At 44.6% G+C, this 15,628-nt stretch overlaps 2 protein-coding genes and 2 pseudogenes across 47 annotated transcripts in view; all 4 read left to right on the top strand.

The window, feature by feature from the left end:
- Positions 1 to 15,628, top strand: part of LOC110504427 (protocadherin gamma-A11-like) — a 244,201-nt gene that overhangs the window by 196,791 nt on the left and 31,782 nt on the right. For 2 of the 44 annotated variants that reach the window (XM_090219536.1, XM_090219490.1), the window contains exon 1: positions 11,801 to 14,439. The exons of the other annotated variants lie outside the window; for them this stretch is intronic. In XM_090219536.1, coding sequence (XP_090075662.1) covers positions 11,998 to 14,439 — 2,442 coding nt within the window. In that variant the 5' untranslated portion in view covers positions 11,801 to 11,997. Of the gene's footprint in view, positions 1 to 11,800; positions 14,440 to 15,628 lie in introns of those variants that run through there. 44 annotated transcript variants of the gene reach the window in all.
- On the top strand, positions 1,000 to 4,083 carry LOC149971587 (protocadherin gamma-C5-like). Its single transcript, XM_090219538.1, has one exon. The coding sequence runs from the start codon at positions 1,000 to 1,002 to the stop codon at positions 3,466 to 3,468; it is 2,469 nt and encodes an 822-aa protein (XP_090075664.1). The 3' UTR covers positions 3,469 to 4,083.
- Positions 4,169 to 7,749, top strand: LOC149971586 (protocadherin gamma-C5 pseudogene; annotated as a pseudogene). Its single transcript, XR_016491604.1, has one exon. The product of XR_016491604.1 is annotated as a protocadherin gamma-C5 pseudogene (transcript).
- Positions 8,141 to 11,415, top strand: LOC149971585 (protocadherin gamma-C5 pseudogene; annotated as a pseudogene). Its single transcript, XR_016491606.1, has one exon. The product of XR_016491606.1 is annotated as a protocadherin gamma-C5 pseudogene (transcript).

The raw sequence follows: 15,628 nt of genomic DNA, 5'->3' as shown, positions 1-15,628 counted from the left end.
ATTAGAGGAAGTAGGTGCAGTGAAAAACTCTGCCACGGAACCTTACAATAATATGAATCGAAATCATGGTTTCAGTTTTTCATAATACAATTATGTAAAAAATATTATCAGCCGGTTACTCTTAATTGAACTGCTGACGTAGGCAGCCATCTTCAATGGATGATTAGAAATCCCCTGGTCATAATCATCAGTGACTCTGAGTGATAATGTTTCTGTGGGTGTTAAACGTGGTGGTAGTTCTGTTGTGACCCTGATTAACACCACCTCGGAATCAACGGTGTGATTCTGTGGGCTCATGGCAGTCTAACAGAGAAGTACATTTACAGTTGTTGAACATTTTTAAATTGTACAATTTCTGGTATTTTTATGATTGATTGCAGCTCATTTGATAGTTTATATAAACTTAGTAGTTAAAAAAAAAAAGTGTTTCCTTCCACTTGGGCTCTTTTTAGAATGACTGTTTGGGATGAAGTCTGTTAGCAATATTATTATAATATTATATTATTTATTTTCCATCCTGGTTTACACCATAACACATTCTGAGTCATAGGCTTTACCTCTAGGCTGCCCATAGGATGTTGTACATCAACATGAACAGTATATTATTGCAGGGGCTAATGGGACTCTCTCTGTGTGCTGTCAGTGGGTGTTAGAGCGCGTGGGTAGTGTGACTGCTGTGGCTTTAAGAGGTCTGTACTGGTGGCCCCTCATTGGGTGTTAGAGATGTACGCTGTGCACCAATAGTGTGCAGAACTGTCCAAAGAGATCTACCCCCTCCCCCAGCCTCAGCAACGTAACCCTTACAATACTCCGAGCTGGAGGAGAGAGAGGGATGCGCTTCCATACACGTAAAGACTACATACTCCAAACACGTCCATGTCGCGATAAAACATTTATGGGAAAATTGCTGAATGGAATATACATTCTGGAGATGTTTTGATATGACACTCTTTGTTCTGGACAGTATTTAATTAGGAATTGTGCTGTAACGGATCAGGGATGACAAAGAGAATGGGATACCGAGACTGGAGATGGCTGGCTCTTTGGTGGCATCATTCCTTTCTCTTGTGGAGTACAATAGACGGACAGACTCGCTACACCATCCCGGAGGAACTGAAACAGGGCTCTGTGGTAGGAAATCTAGCCAAAGATCTGGGTTTGGGACTATCTGAGATTTTTCACCGTAAACTGCGTGTCGCCTCTGAGGCTGGTAAGCAGTACTTCAGTGTGGATGCGGGGAAGGGCGAGCTGGTCGTCAATGAGAGAATAGACAGAGAGACTTTATGCGGACAAAGCGTCAGCTGCGTTCTACCTCTGCAGGTTGTTATTGAGAACCCGTTACAACTATATCGTGTTGAGGTAGAAATACAAGATATGAATGACAACTCCCCTAGTTTTCCTTCAAAACAACATACATTAGAGATAGCTGAATCTACTGCAGCAGGTGTACGTTTTCCATTAGAAAGCGCACAAGACCCAGATGTTGGAAGTAATTCTCTAAAATCATATACTCTTAGTAAAGACGAATGTTTTACTTTAAAATTAAAAGAAATCACTGGTGGAAGAAAAGTGCCAGAACTCGTTTTGGCAAAACCTCTGGACAGAGAGAAAAAGGTTTTCCATCAGCTATTATTGACAGCACTTGATGGGGGTAATCCCATAAGATCCGGAACGGCACAAATAACAATTACAGTGCTTGATAACAATGACAACATTCCCGTTTTTGAAAAAACTGTGTATAAAGTTTATGTAAGTGAAAGTAGCGCGAAGGGTACTCTAATATTACAACCTAAAGCGACAGACATCGACGAGGGCCAAAATGGGGAGGTAGATTATGCGTTCGGTGTGCATACACCTGATTCCGTGCTGTCTGTATTTGAGATTGATCCTGCGACCGGGAAATTATTTTTAAAGGGGGAATTAGATTTCGAGAGTGCTGTAAATTTTGAAATTGACATCAGCGCGAAAGACAAAGGCACCCCTAAAATGGAGGGACATTGTAGTGTGCAGGTAGAAGTCGTAGACGTTAATGACAACTCTCCTGAAATCGTCCTCACCTCTAAACCGAGCCCTGTGCGCGAAGACGCACCCAGTGGCACAGTAGTGGCTTTGATCAGTGTCCGGGACCTAGACTCCGGGAATAACGGTAACGTAACGTTAGAGCTCCCGCGAGACTATCCTTTCAAACTAAAACCGTCATTTTCTAATAATTACGCACTGGTCACCAGTGGTGTTTTAGACCGAGAGAGCTTCTCAGAGTATAAAATTGAGATAACAGCCACTGATTCGGGCTCCCCTCCCCTGACTACCAAGAAAACTATACCTGTCAGTATCATTGATGTCAACGACAACTCCCCTAAATTCACTCAGTCCTCCTATGATGTCTATTTAAAAGAGAATGGACTACCAGGCTCCATGCTCTCCTCAGTATCTGCATCTGACCTGGATTTCGGGGATAATGCCAAGATCTCCTACTGTATCCTGGACTCCAAAGTGCAGGGCGTGTCTGTCTCCTCCTATGTGTATATGAACTCTGATAACGGCAGCATCTACAGCATGCACTCGTTTGACTATGAAACACTGAAGGTGTTTCAGATTCTGGTGCAGGCAAAGGACCACGGCTCTCCGTCTCTGAGCAGCAACGCCACTGTCCATGTTTTTATCCTGGACCAGAACGACAATGCCCCCGCTGTTATTTACCCCTCCGCTGCCCTGGGCTCGCTCTCTCACCAGAAGATGCCCCGCTCTTCTAAAGCAGGCCACCTGGTTACTAAGGTAACGGCCGTGGACGCAGACTCGGGTCATAACGCCTGGATCTCGTATAAACTGGCGGAGGCCACAGATGCGTCTCTGTTCAATGTCAATCTTTACACAGGGGAAGTAAGGACTAAACGCGCTGTGTCCGAGCAGGACGACTCCTCTCAGAGGCTGCTTATAGAGATAAAGGACGACGGGGAACCGGTACAGTCTTCCACGGTCACAGTGGCCATACTGGTAGAGGACGGGCTCCAAGAACCCATCTTGGACCTCCGGCAGAAAGCGCCAGAGCCCGGCAAGAAAAGCGGGAGAATCACCCTGTATTTGATCCTCTCTCTGGCCTCGGTGTCCATGCTGTCTCTGGTGACTTTTGTCATGTTAGCGGTCAAGTGCGTTCGAAACAGCAGGAGCAGCGGTAGTTGCTGCATGAGACTGGACGATTTGGACGACTACAATAACCCCAATAGAAACCTGCAGATCCAGCTCAACACTGACGGGCCTATTAAGTACGTAGAGGTCCTGGGAGGGGACATGTTGTCTCAGAGTCAGTCCTTCAGGTCCTGTCTCTCTCCCATGTCAGAGTTCAGTGATTTCACCTTCGTTAAGCCCAGCAGCACCACTGACTTTAAGGAGATGATCAACGTTCTAGACGCGTCTTTACCCGACAGCGCCTGGACCTTTGAGAGCCAGCAGGTGAGCATTGAAGTGTAGTTGATTGTGATGGTTATGATATTCGAATGTAGACTGTTTAGTGACGTCATTAATCACCATTAGAAGAATACGTAACAAAATAACCTCCACTGGTGTCTTTCATTCCATAAATCATAGCTTGTTGTTTGGGGTGGTTGTTTATATAGAATAAGAATATTTTGTGGCTAGCGCATAGTTTATGCTCAGTATTCGTCATGTATTAGAGGAAGTAGGTGCAGTGAAAAACTCTGCCACGGAACCTTACAATAATATGAATCGAAATCATGGTTTCAGTTTTTCATAATACAATTATGTAAAAAATATTATCAGCCGGTTACTCTTAATTGAACTGCTGACGTAGGCAGCCATCTTCAATGGATGATTAGAAATCCCCTGGTCATAATCATCAGTGACTCTGAGTGATAATGTTTCTGTGGGTGTTAAACGTGGTGGTAGTTCTGTTGTGACCCTGATTAACACCACCTCGGAATCAACGGTGTGATTCTGTGGGCTCATGGCAGTCTAACAGAGAAGTACATTTACAGTTGTTGAACATTTTTAAATTGTACAATTTCTGGTATTTTTATGATTGATTGCAGCTCATTTGATAGTTTATATAAACTTAGTAGTTAAAAAAAAAAAGTGTTTCCTTCCACTTGGGCTCTTTTTAGAATGACTGTTTGGGATGAAGTCTGTTAGCAATATTATTATAATATTATATTATTTATTTTCCATCCTGGTTTACACCATAACACATTCTGAGTCATAGGCTTTACCTCTAGGCTGCCCATAGGATGTTGTACATCAACATGAACAGTATATTATTGCAGGGGCTAATGGGACTCTCTCTGTGTGCTGTCAGTGGGTGTTAGAGCGCGTGGGTAGTGTGACTGCTGTGGCTTTAAGAGGTCTGTACTGGTGGCCCCTCATTGGGTGTTAGAGATGTACGCTGTGCACCAATAGTGTGCAGAACTGTCCAAAGAGATCTACCCCCTCCCCCAGCCTCAGCAACGTAACCCTTACAATACTCCGAGCTGGAGGAGAGAGAGGGATGCGCTTCCATACACGTAAAGACTACATACTCCAAACACGTCCATGTCGCGATAAAACATTTATGGGAAAATTGCTGAATGGAATATACATTCTGGAGATGTTTTGATATGACACTCTTTGTTCTGGACAGTATTTAATTAGGAATTGTGCTGTAACGGATCAGGGATGACAAAGAGAATGGGATACCGAGACTGGAGATGGCTGGCTCTTTGGTGGCATCATTCCTTTCTCTTGTGGAGTACAATAGACGGACAGACTCGCTACACCATCCCGGAGGAACTGAAACAGGGCTCTGTGGTAGGAAATCTAGCCAAAGATCTGGGTTTGGGACTATCTGAGATTTTTCACCGTAAACTGCGTGTCGCCTCTGAGGCTGGTAAGCAGTACTTCAGTGTGGATGCGGGGAAGGGCGAGCTGGTCGTCAATGAGAGAATAGACAGAGAGACTTTATGCGGACAAAGCGTCAGCTGCGTTCTACCTCTGCAGGTTGTTATTGAGAACCCGTTACAACTATATCGTGTTGAGGTAGAAATACAAGATATGAATGACAACTCCCCTAGTTTTCCTTCAAAACAACATACATTAGAGATAGCTGAATCTACTGCAGCAGGTGTACGTTTTCCATTAGAAAGCGCACAAGACCCAGATGTTGGAAGTAATTCTCTAAAATCATATACTCTTAGTAAAGACGAATGTTTTACTTTAAAATTAAAAGAAATCACTGGTGGAAGAAAAGTGCCAGAACTCGTTTTGGCAAAACCTCTGGACAGAGAGAAAAAGGTTTTCCATCAGCTATTATTGACAGCGCTTGATGGGGGTAATCCCATAAGATCCGGAACGGCACCAATAACAATTACAGTGCTTGATAACAATGACAACATTCCCGTTTTTGAAAAAACTGTGTATAAAGTTTATGTAAGTGAAAGTAGCGCGAAGGGTACTCTAATATTACAACCTAAAGCGACAGACATCGACGAGGGCCAAAATGGGGAGGTAGATTATGCGTTCGGTGTGCATACACCTGATTCCGTGCTGTCTGTATTTGAGATTGATCCTGCGACCGGGAAATTATTTTTAAAGGGGGAATTAGATTTCGAGAGTGCTGTAAATTTTGAAATTGACATCAGCGCGAAAGACAAAGGCACCCCTAAAATGGAGGGACATTGTAGTGTGCAGGTAGAAGTCGTAGACGTTAATGACAACTCTCCTGAAATCGTCCTCACCTCTAAACCGAGCCCTGTGCGCGAAGACGCACCCAGTGGCACAGTAGTGGCTTTGATCAGTGTCCGGGACCTAGACTCCGGGAATAACGGTAACGTAACGTTAGAGCTCCCGCGAGACTATCCTTTCAAACTAAAACCGTCATTTTCTAATAATTACGCACTGGTCACCAGTGGTGTTTTAGACCGAGAGAGCTTCTCAGAGTATAAAATTGAGATAACAGCCACTGATTCGGGCTCCCCTCCCCTGACTACCAAGAAAACTATACCTGTCAGTATCATTGATGTCAACGACAACTCCCCTAAATTCACTCAGTCCTCCTATGATGTCTATTTAAAAGAGAATGGACTACCAGGCTCCATGCTCTCCTCAGTATCTGCATCTGACCTGGATTTCGGGGATAATGCCAAGATCTCCTACTGTATCCTCGACTCCAAAGTGCAGGGCGTGTCTGTCTCCTCCTATGTGTATATGAACTCTGATAACGGCAGCATCTACAGCATGCACTCGTTTGACTATGAGACACTGAAGGTGTTTCAGATTCTGGTGCAGGCAAAGGACCACGGCTCTCCGTCTCTGAGCAGCAACGCCACTGTCCATGTTTTTATCCTGGACCAGAACGACAATGCCCCCGCTGTTATTTACCCCTCCGCTGCCCTGGGCTCGCTCTCTCACCAGAAGATGCCCCGCTCTTCTAAAGCAGGCCACCTGGTTACTAAGGTAACGGCCGTGGACGCAGACTCGGGTCATAACGCCTGGATCTCGTATAAACTGGCGGAGGCCACAGATGCGTCTCTGTTCAATGTCAATCTTTACACAGGGAAAGTAAGGACTAAACGCGCTGTGTCCGAGCAGGACGACTCCTCTCAGAGGCTGCTTATAGAGATAAAGGACGACGGGGAACCGGTACAGTCTTCCATGGTCACAGTGGCCATACTGGTAGAGGATGGGCTCCAAGAACCCATCTTGGACCTCCGGCAGAAAGCGCCAGAGCCCGGCAAGAAAAGCGGGAGAATCACCCTGTATTTGATCCTCTCTCTGGCCTCGGTGTCCATGCTGTCTCTGGTGACTTTTGTCATGTTAGCGGTCAAGTGCGTTCGAAACAGCAGGAGCAGCGGTAGTTGCTGCATGAGACTGGACGATTTGGACGACTACAATAACCCCAATAGAAACCTGCAGATCCAGCTCAACACTGACGGGCCTATTAAGTACGTAGAGGTCCTGGGAGGGGACATGTTGTCTCAGAGTCAGTCCTTCAGGTCCTGTCTCTCTCCCATGTCAGAGTTCAGTGATTTCACCTTCGTTAAGCCCAGCAGCACCACTGACTTTAAGGAGATGATCAACGTTCTAGACGCGTCTTTACCCGACAGCGCCTGGACCTTTGAGAGCCAGCAGGTGAGCAGTGAAGTGTAGTTGATTGTGATGGTTATGATATTCGAATGTAGACTGTTTAGTGACGTCATTAATCACCATTAGAAGAATACGTAACAAAATAACCTCCACTGGTGTCTTTCATTCCATAAATCATAGCTTGTTGTTTGGGGTGGTTGTTTATATAGAATAAGAATATTTTGTGGCTAGCGCATAGTTTATGCTCAGTATTCGTCATGTATTAGAGGAAGTAGGTGCAGTGAAAAACTCTGCCACGGAACCTTACAATAATATGAATCGAAATCATGGTTTCAGTTTTTCATAATACAATTATGTAAAAAATATTATCAGCCGGTTACTCTTAATTGAACTGCTGACGTAGGCAGCCATCTTCAATGGATGATTAGAAATCCCCTGGTCATAATCATCAGTGACTCTGAGTGATAATGTTTCTGTGGGTGTTAAACGTGGTGGTAGTTCTGTTGTGACCCTGATTAACACCACCTCGGAATCAACGGTGTGATTCTGTGGGCTCATGGCAGTCTAACAGAGAAGTACATTTACAGTTGTTGAACATTTTTAAATTGTACAATTGCTGGTATTTTTATGATTGATTGCAGCTCATTTGATAGTTTATATAAACTTAGTAGTTAAAAAAAAAAAGTGTTTCCTTCCACTTGGGCTCTTTTTAGAATGACTGTTTGGGATGAAGTCTGTTAGCAATATTATTATAATATTATATTATTTATTTTCCATCCTGGTTTACACCATAACACATTCTGAGTCATAGGCTTTACCTCTAGGCTGCCCATAGGATGTTGTACATCAACATGAACAGTATATTATTGCAGGGGCTAATGGGACTCTCTCTGTGTGCTGTCAGTGGGTGTTAGAGCGCGTGGGTAGTGTGACTGCTGTGGCTTTAAGAGGTCTGTACTGGTGGCCCCTCATTGGGTGTTAGAGATGTACGCTGTGCACCAATAGTGTGCAGAACTGTCCAAAGAGATCTACCCCCTCCCCCAGCCTCAGCAACGTAACCCTTACAATACTCCGAGCTGGAGGAGTGAGAGGGATGCGCTTCCATACACGTAAAGACTACATACTCCAAACACGTCCATGTCGCGATAAAACATTTATGGGAAAATTGCTGAATGGAATATACATTCTGGAGATGTTTTGATATGACACTCTTTGTTCTGGACAGTATTTAATTAGGAATTGTGCTGTAACGGATCAGGGATGACAAAGATAATGGGATACCGAGACTGGAGATGGCTGGCTCTTTGGTGGCATCATTCCTTTCTCTTGTGGAGTACAATAGACGGACAGACTCGCTACACCATCCCGGAGGAACTGAAACAGGGCTCTGTGGTAGGAAATCTAGCCAAAGATCTGGGTTTGGGACTATCTGAGATTTTTCACCGTAAACTGCGTGTCGCCTCTGAGGCTGGTAAGCAGTACTTCAGTGTGGATGCGGGGAAGGGCGAGCTGGTCGTCAATGAGAGAATAGACAGAGAGACTTTATGCGGACAAAGCGTCAGCTGCGTTCTACCTCTGCAGGTTGTTATTGAGAACCCGTTACAACTATATCGTGTTGAGGTAGAAATACAAGATATGAATGACAACTCCCCTAGTTTTCCTTCAAAACAACATACATTAGAGATAGCTGAATCTACTGCAGCAGGTGTACGTTTTCCATTAGAAAGCGCACAAGACCCAGATGTTGGAAGTAATTCTCTAAAATCATATACTCTTAGTAAAGACGAATGTTTTACTTTAAAATTAAAAGAAATCACTGGTGGAAGAAAAGTGCCAGAACTCGTTTTGGCAAAACCTCTGGACAGAGAGAAAAAGGTTTTCCATCAGCTATTATTGACAGCACTTGATGGGGGTAATCCCATAAGATCCGGAACGGCACAAATAACAATTACAGTGCTTGATAACAATGACAACATTCCCGTTTTTGAAAAAACTGTGTATAAAGTTTATGTAAGTGAAAGTAGCGCGAAGGGTACTCTAATATTACAACCTAAAGCGACAGACATCGACGAGGGCCAAAATGGGGAGGTAGATTATGCGTTCGGTGTGCATACACCTGATTCCGTGCTGTCTGTATTTGAGATTGATCCTGCGACCGGGAAATTATTTTTAAAGGGGGAATTAGATTTCGAGAGTGCTGTAAATTTTGAAATTGACATCAGCGCGAAAGACAAAGGCACCCCTAAAATGGAGGGACATTGTAGTGTGCAGGTAGAAGTCGTAGACGTTAATGACAACTCTCCTGAAATCGTCCTCACCTCTAAACCGAGCCCTGTGCGCGAAGACGCACCCAGTGGCACAGTAGTGGCTTTGATCAGTGTCCGGGACCTAGACTCCGGGAATAACGGTAACGTAACGTTAGAGCTCCCGCGAGACTATCCTTTCAAACTAAAACCGTCATTTTCTAATAATTACGCACTGGTCACCAGTGGTGTTTTAGACCGAGAGAGCTTCTCGGGGTATAATATTGAGATAACAGCCACTGATTCGGGCTCCCCTCCCCTGACTACCAAGAAAACTATACCTGTCAGTATCATTGATGTCAACGACAACTCCCCTAAATTCACTCAGTCCTCCTATGATGTCTATTTAAAAGAGAATGGACTACCAGGCTCCATGCTCTCCTCAGTATCTGCATCTGACCTGGATTTCGGGGATAATGCCAAGATCTCCTACTGTATCCTGGACTCCAAAGTGCAGGGCGTGTCTGTCTCCTCCTATGTGTATATGAACTCTGATAACGGCAGCATCTACAGCATGCACTCGTTTGACTATGAAACACTGAAGGTGTTTCAGATTCTGGTGCAGGCAAAGGACCACGGCTCTCCGTCTCTGAGCAGCAACGCCACTGTCCATGTTTTTATCCTGGACCAGAACGACAATGCCCCCGCTGTTATTTACCCCTCCGCTGCCCTGGGCTCGCTCTCTCACCAGAAGATGCCCCGCTCTTCTAAAGCAGGCCACCTGGTTACTAAGGTAACGGCCGTGGACGCAGACTCGGGTCATAACGCCTGGATCTCGTATAAACTGGCGGAGGCCACAGATGCGTCTCTGTTCAATGTCAATCTTTACACAGGGGAAGTAAGGACTAAACGCGCTGTGTCCGAGCAGGACGACTCCTCTCAGAGGCTGCTTATAGAGATAAAGGACGACGGGGAACCGGTACAGTCTTCCACGGTCACAGTGGCCATACTGGTAGAGGACGGGCTCCAAGAACCCATCTTGGACCTCCGGCAGAAAGCGCCAGAGCCCGGCAAGAAAAGCGGGAGAATCACCCTGTATTTGATCCTCTCTCTGGCCTCGGTGTCCATGCTGTCTCTGGTGACTTTTGTCATGTTAGCGGTCAAGTGCGTTCGAAACAGCAGGAGCAGCGGTAGTTGCTGCATGAGACTGGACGATTTGGACGACTACAATAACCCCAATAGAAACCTGCAGATCCAGCTCAACACTGACGGGCCTATTAAGTACGTAGAGGTCCTGGGAGGGGACATGTTGTCTCAGAGTCAGTCCTTCAGGTCCTGTCTCTCTCCCATGTCAGAGTTCAGTGATTTCACCTTCGTTAAGCCCAGCAGCACCACTGACTTTAAGGAGATGATCAACGTTCTAGACGCGTCTTTACCCGACAGCGCCTGGACCTTTGAGAGCCAGCAGGTGAGCATTGAAGTGTAGTTGATTGTGATGGTTATGATATTCGAATGTAGACTGTTTAGTGACGTCATTAATCACCATTAGAAGAATACGTAACAAAATAACCTCCACTGGTGTCTTTCATTCCATAAATCATAGCTTGTTGTTTGGGGTGGTTGTTTATATAGAATAAGAATATTTTGTGGCTAGCGCATAGTTTATGCTCAGTATTCGTCATGTATTAGAGGAAGTAGGTGCAGTGAAAAACTCTGCCACGGAACCTTACAATAATATGAATCGAAATCATGGTTTCAGTTTTTCATAATACAATTATGTAAAAAATATTATCAGCCGGTTACTCTTAATTGAACTGCTGACGTAGGCAGCCATCTTCAATGGATGATTAGAAATCCCCTGGTCATAATCATCAGTGACTCTGAGTGATAATGTTTCTGTGGGTGTTAAACGTGGTGGTAGTTCTGTTGTGACCCTGATTAACACCACCTCGGAATCAACGGTGTGATTCTGTGGGCTCATGGCAGTCTAACAGAGAAGTACATTTACAGTTGTTGAACATTTTTAAATTGTACAATTTCTGGTATTTTTATGATTGATTGCAGCTCATTTGATAGTTTATATAAACTTAGTAGTTAAAAAAAAAAAGTGTTTCCTTCCACTTGGGCTCTTTTTAGAATGACTGTTTGGGATGAAGTCTGTTAGCAATATTATTATAATATTATATTATTTATTTTCCATCCTGGTTTACACCATAACACATTCTGAGTCATAGGCTTTACCTCTAGGCTGCCCATAGGATGTTGTACATCAACATGAACAGTATATTATTGCAGGGGCTAATGGGACTCTCTCTGTGTGCTGTCAGTGGGTGTTAGAGCGCGTGGGTAGTGTGACTGCTGTGGCTTTAAGAGGTCTGTACTGGTGGCCCCTCATTGGGTGTTAGAGATGTACGCTGTGCACCAATAGTGTGCAGAACTGTCCAAAGAGATCTACCCCCTCCCCCAGCCTCAGCAACGTAACCCTTACAATACTCCGAGCTGGAGGAGAGAGAGGGATGCGCTTCCATACACGTAAAGACTACATACTCCAAACACGTCCATGTCGCGATAAAACATTTATGGGAAAATTGCTGAATGGAATATACATTCTGGAGATGTTTTGATATGACACTCTTTGTTCTGGACAGTATTTAATTAGGAATTGTGCTGTAACGGATCAGGGATGACAAAGAGAATGGGATACCGAGACTGGAGATGGCTGGCTCTTTGGTGGCATCATTCCTTTCTCTTGTGGAGTACAATAGACGGACAGACTCGCTACACCATCCCGGAGGAACTGAAACAGGGCTCTGTGGTAGGAAATCTAGCCAAAGATCTGGGTTTGGGACTATCTGAGATTTTTCACCGTAAACTGCGTGTCGCCTCTGAGGCTGGTAAGCAGTACTTCAGTGTGGATGCGGGGAAGGGCGAGCTGGTCGTCAATGAGAGAATAGACAGAGAGACTTTATGCGGACAAAGCGTCAGCTGCGTTCTACCTCTGCAGGTTGTTATTGAGAACCCGTTACAACTATATCGTGTTGAGGTAGAAATACAAGATATGAATGACAACTCCCCTAGTTTTCCTTCAAAACAACATACATTAGAGATAGCTGAATCTACTGCAGCAGGTGTACGTTTTCCATTAGAAAGCGCACAAGACCCAGATGTTGGAAGTAATTATCTAAAATCATATACTCTTAGTAAAGACGAATGTTTTACTTTAAAATTAAAAGAAATCACTGGTGGAAGAAAAGTGCCAGAACTCGTTTTGGCAAAACCTCTGGACAGAGAGAAAAAGGTTTTCCATCAGCTATTATTGACAGCGCTTGATGGGGGTAATCCCATAAGATCCGGAACGGCACAAATAACAATTACAGTGCTTGATAACAATGACAACATTCCCGTTTTTGAAAAAACTGTGTATAAAGTTTATGTAAGTGAAAGTAGCGCGAAGGGTACTCTAATATTACAACCTAAAGCGACAGACATCGACGAGGGCCAAAATGGGGAGGTAGATTATGCGTTCGGTGTGCATACACCTGATTCCGTGCTGTCTGTATTTGAGATTGATCCTGCGACCGGGAAATTATTTTTAAAGGGGGAATTAGATTTCGAGAGTGCTGTAAATTTTGAAATTGACATCAGCGCGAAAGACAAAGGCACCCCTAAAATGGAGGGACATTGTAGTGTGCAGGTAGAAGTCGTAGACGTTAATGACAACTCTCCTGAAATCGTCCTCACCTCTAAACCGAGCCCTGTGCGCGAAGACGCACCCAGTGGCACAGTAGTGGCTTTGATCAGTGTCCGGGACCTAGACTCCGGGAATAACGGTAACGTAACGTTAGAGCTCCCGCGAGACTATCCTTTCAAACTAAAACCGTCATTTTCTAATAATTACGCACTGGTCACCAGTGGTGTTTTAGACCGAGAGAGCTTCTCAGAGTATAAAATTGAGATAACAGCCACTGATTCGGGTTCCCCTCCCCTGACTACCAAGAAAACTATACCTGTCAGTATCATTGATGTCAACGACAACTCCCCTAAATTCACTCAGTCCTCCTATGATGTCTATTTAAAAGAGAATGGACTACCAGGCTCCATGCTCTCCTCAGTATCTGCATCTGACCTGGATTTCGGGGATAATGCCAAAATCTCTTACTCCATCCTAGACTCCAAAGTGTCTGTCTCCTCCTATGTGTATATGAACTCTGATAACGGCAGCATCTACAGCATGCACTCGTTTGACTATGAGACACTGAAGGTGTTTCAGATTCTGGTGCAGGCAAAGGACCACGGCTCTCCGTCTCTGAGCAGCAACGCCACTGTCCATGTTTTTATCCTGGACCAGAACGACAATGCCCCCGCTGTTATTTACCCCTCCGCTGCCCTGGGCTCGCTCTCTCACCAGAAGATGCCCCGCTCTTCTAAAGCAGGCCACCTGGTTACTAAGGTAACGGCCGTGGACGCAGACTCGGGTCATAACGCCTGGATCTCGTATAAACTGGCGGAGGCCACAGATGCGTCTCTGTTCAATGTCAATCTTTACACAGGGGAAGTAAGGACTAAACGCGCTGTGTCCGAGCAGGACGACTCCTCTCAGAGGCTGCTTATAGAGATAAAGGACGACGGGGAACCGGTACAGTCTTCCACGGTCACAGTGGCCATACTGGTAGAGCACGGGCTCCAAGAACCCATCTTGGACCTCCTGCAGAAAGCGCCAGAGCCCGGCAAGAAAAGCGGGAGAATCACCCTGTATTTGATCCTCTCTCTGGCCTCGGTGTCCATGCTGTCTCTGGTGACTTTTGTCATGTTAGCGGTCAAGTGCGTTAGAAACAGCAGGAGCAGCGGTAGTTGCTGCATGAGACTGGACGATTTGGACGACTACAATAACCCCAATAGAAACCTGCAGATCCAGCTCAACACTGACGGGCCTATTAAGTACGTAGAGGTCCTGGGAGGGGACATGTTGTCTCAGAGTCAGTCCTTCAGGTCCTGTCTCTCTCCCATGTCAGAGTTCAGTGATTTCACCTTCGTTAAGCCCAGCAGCACCACTGACTTTAAGGAGATGATCAACGTTCTAGACGCGTCTTTACCCGACAGCGCCTGGACCTTTGAGAGCCAGCAGGTGAGCAGTAAACAACAGCACTGTGACGAATAATATTCCTGACTAGTGCTTTATGACGTCCTATCATGAGAATTCAGAGTTAATTTTTCATGTAGCCTATGATGTCATAATCCGTAAGTGAAGATCCACCATCAGTTATGACATCACACCCTGAGAGTTTATGAAGAACTGTATTGTGACGTTTAATTGTCCAGGGTGCACTTTATGATATAACAATGTCGGCCTAATATTATATAGTATTAGCGCCAAATCATGCTTACCGGTGTGCACATTCACCTCAACGTTGTAGCCTATGAGAATGGATGATATCTTAACCTGCATGTCATATATGGTTGTAGAGTAGTTCATTGTAATAATTCATTGTAAACACTTATCAACTACATAAAAAAGGTAGGCTTGTGGTTTCATGTAAAATATTTTCTTCATAACGAAAATTATGAAGACAATTATGATTTTCCAAAATATGAATTTACACCGGACAAATTGTGTTAATAGTTATTAAACCCTTTTTCGTTGATTACCTCATTTAGCATACCAGTGAATTATGTGGATTTCTTTAGGCCTATATCATAGCACTGTAACGTCAGTACCGTAGGCCTACTAATTTTCACCGGATCAAACGATAAGTGACTTTTGTAATCTAACTGTAAATCTCTCTGGATAAAGGCGTCTGCTAAATTACTAAAATGTAAATGTAAATAAGTGCATATGCCATTTATTAACTGTTGTAGTAGGCCTGTTACAACACAGCTGTTGTAGTAGGCCTGTTACAACACAGCTGTTGTAGTAGGCCTGTTACAACACAGCTGTTGTAGTAGGCCTGTTACAACACAGCTGTTGTAGTAGGCCTGTTACAACACAGCTGTTGTAGTAGGCCTGTTACAACACAGCTGTTGTAGTAGGCCTGTTACAACACAGCTGTTGTAGTAGGCCTGTTACAACACAGCTGTTGTAGTAGGCCTGTTACAACACAGCTGTTGTAGTAGGCCTGTTACAACACAGCTGTTGTAGTAGGCCTGTTACAACACAGCTGTTGTAGTAGGCCTGTTACAACACAGCTGTTGTAGTAGGCCTGTTACAACACAGCTGTTGTAAGTAGGCCAATGCTCGTTGTATTTGTCATCAATGACATTGCTGCCTCCTTGCCAAGACGAGTCTAGGTTACATAATGGTGTATGATTCAAGCGTT

The sequence above is a fragment of the Oncorhynchus mykiss genome, chromosome 25 (genome assembly GCF_057628025.1).
Source record: "Oncorhynchus mykiss isolate SJ-2025 chromosome 25, ASM5762802v1, whole genome shotgun sequence".
Classification (NCBI taxonomy): Eukaryota; Metazoa; Chordata; class Actinopteri; order Salmoniformes; family Salmonidae; genus Oncorhynchus; species Oncorhynchus mykiss.
This window is presented reverse-complemented; position numbering and strand designations above follow the sequence as displayed.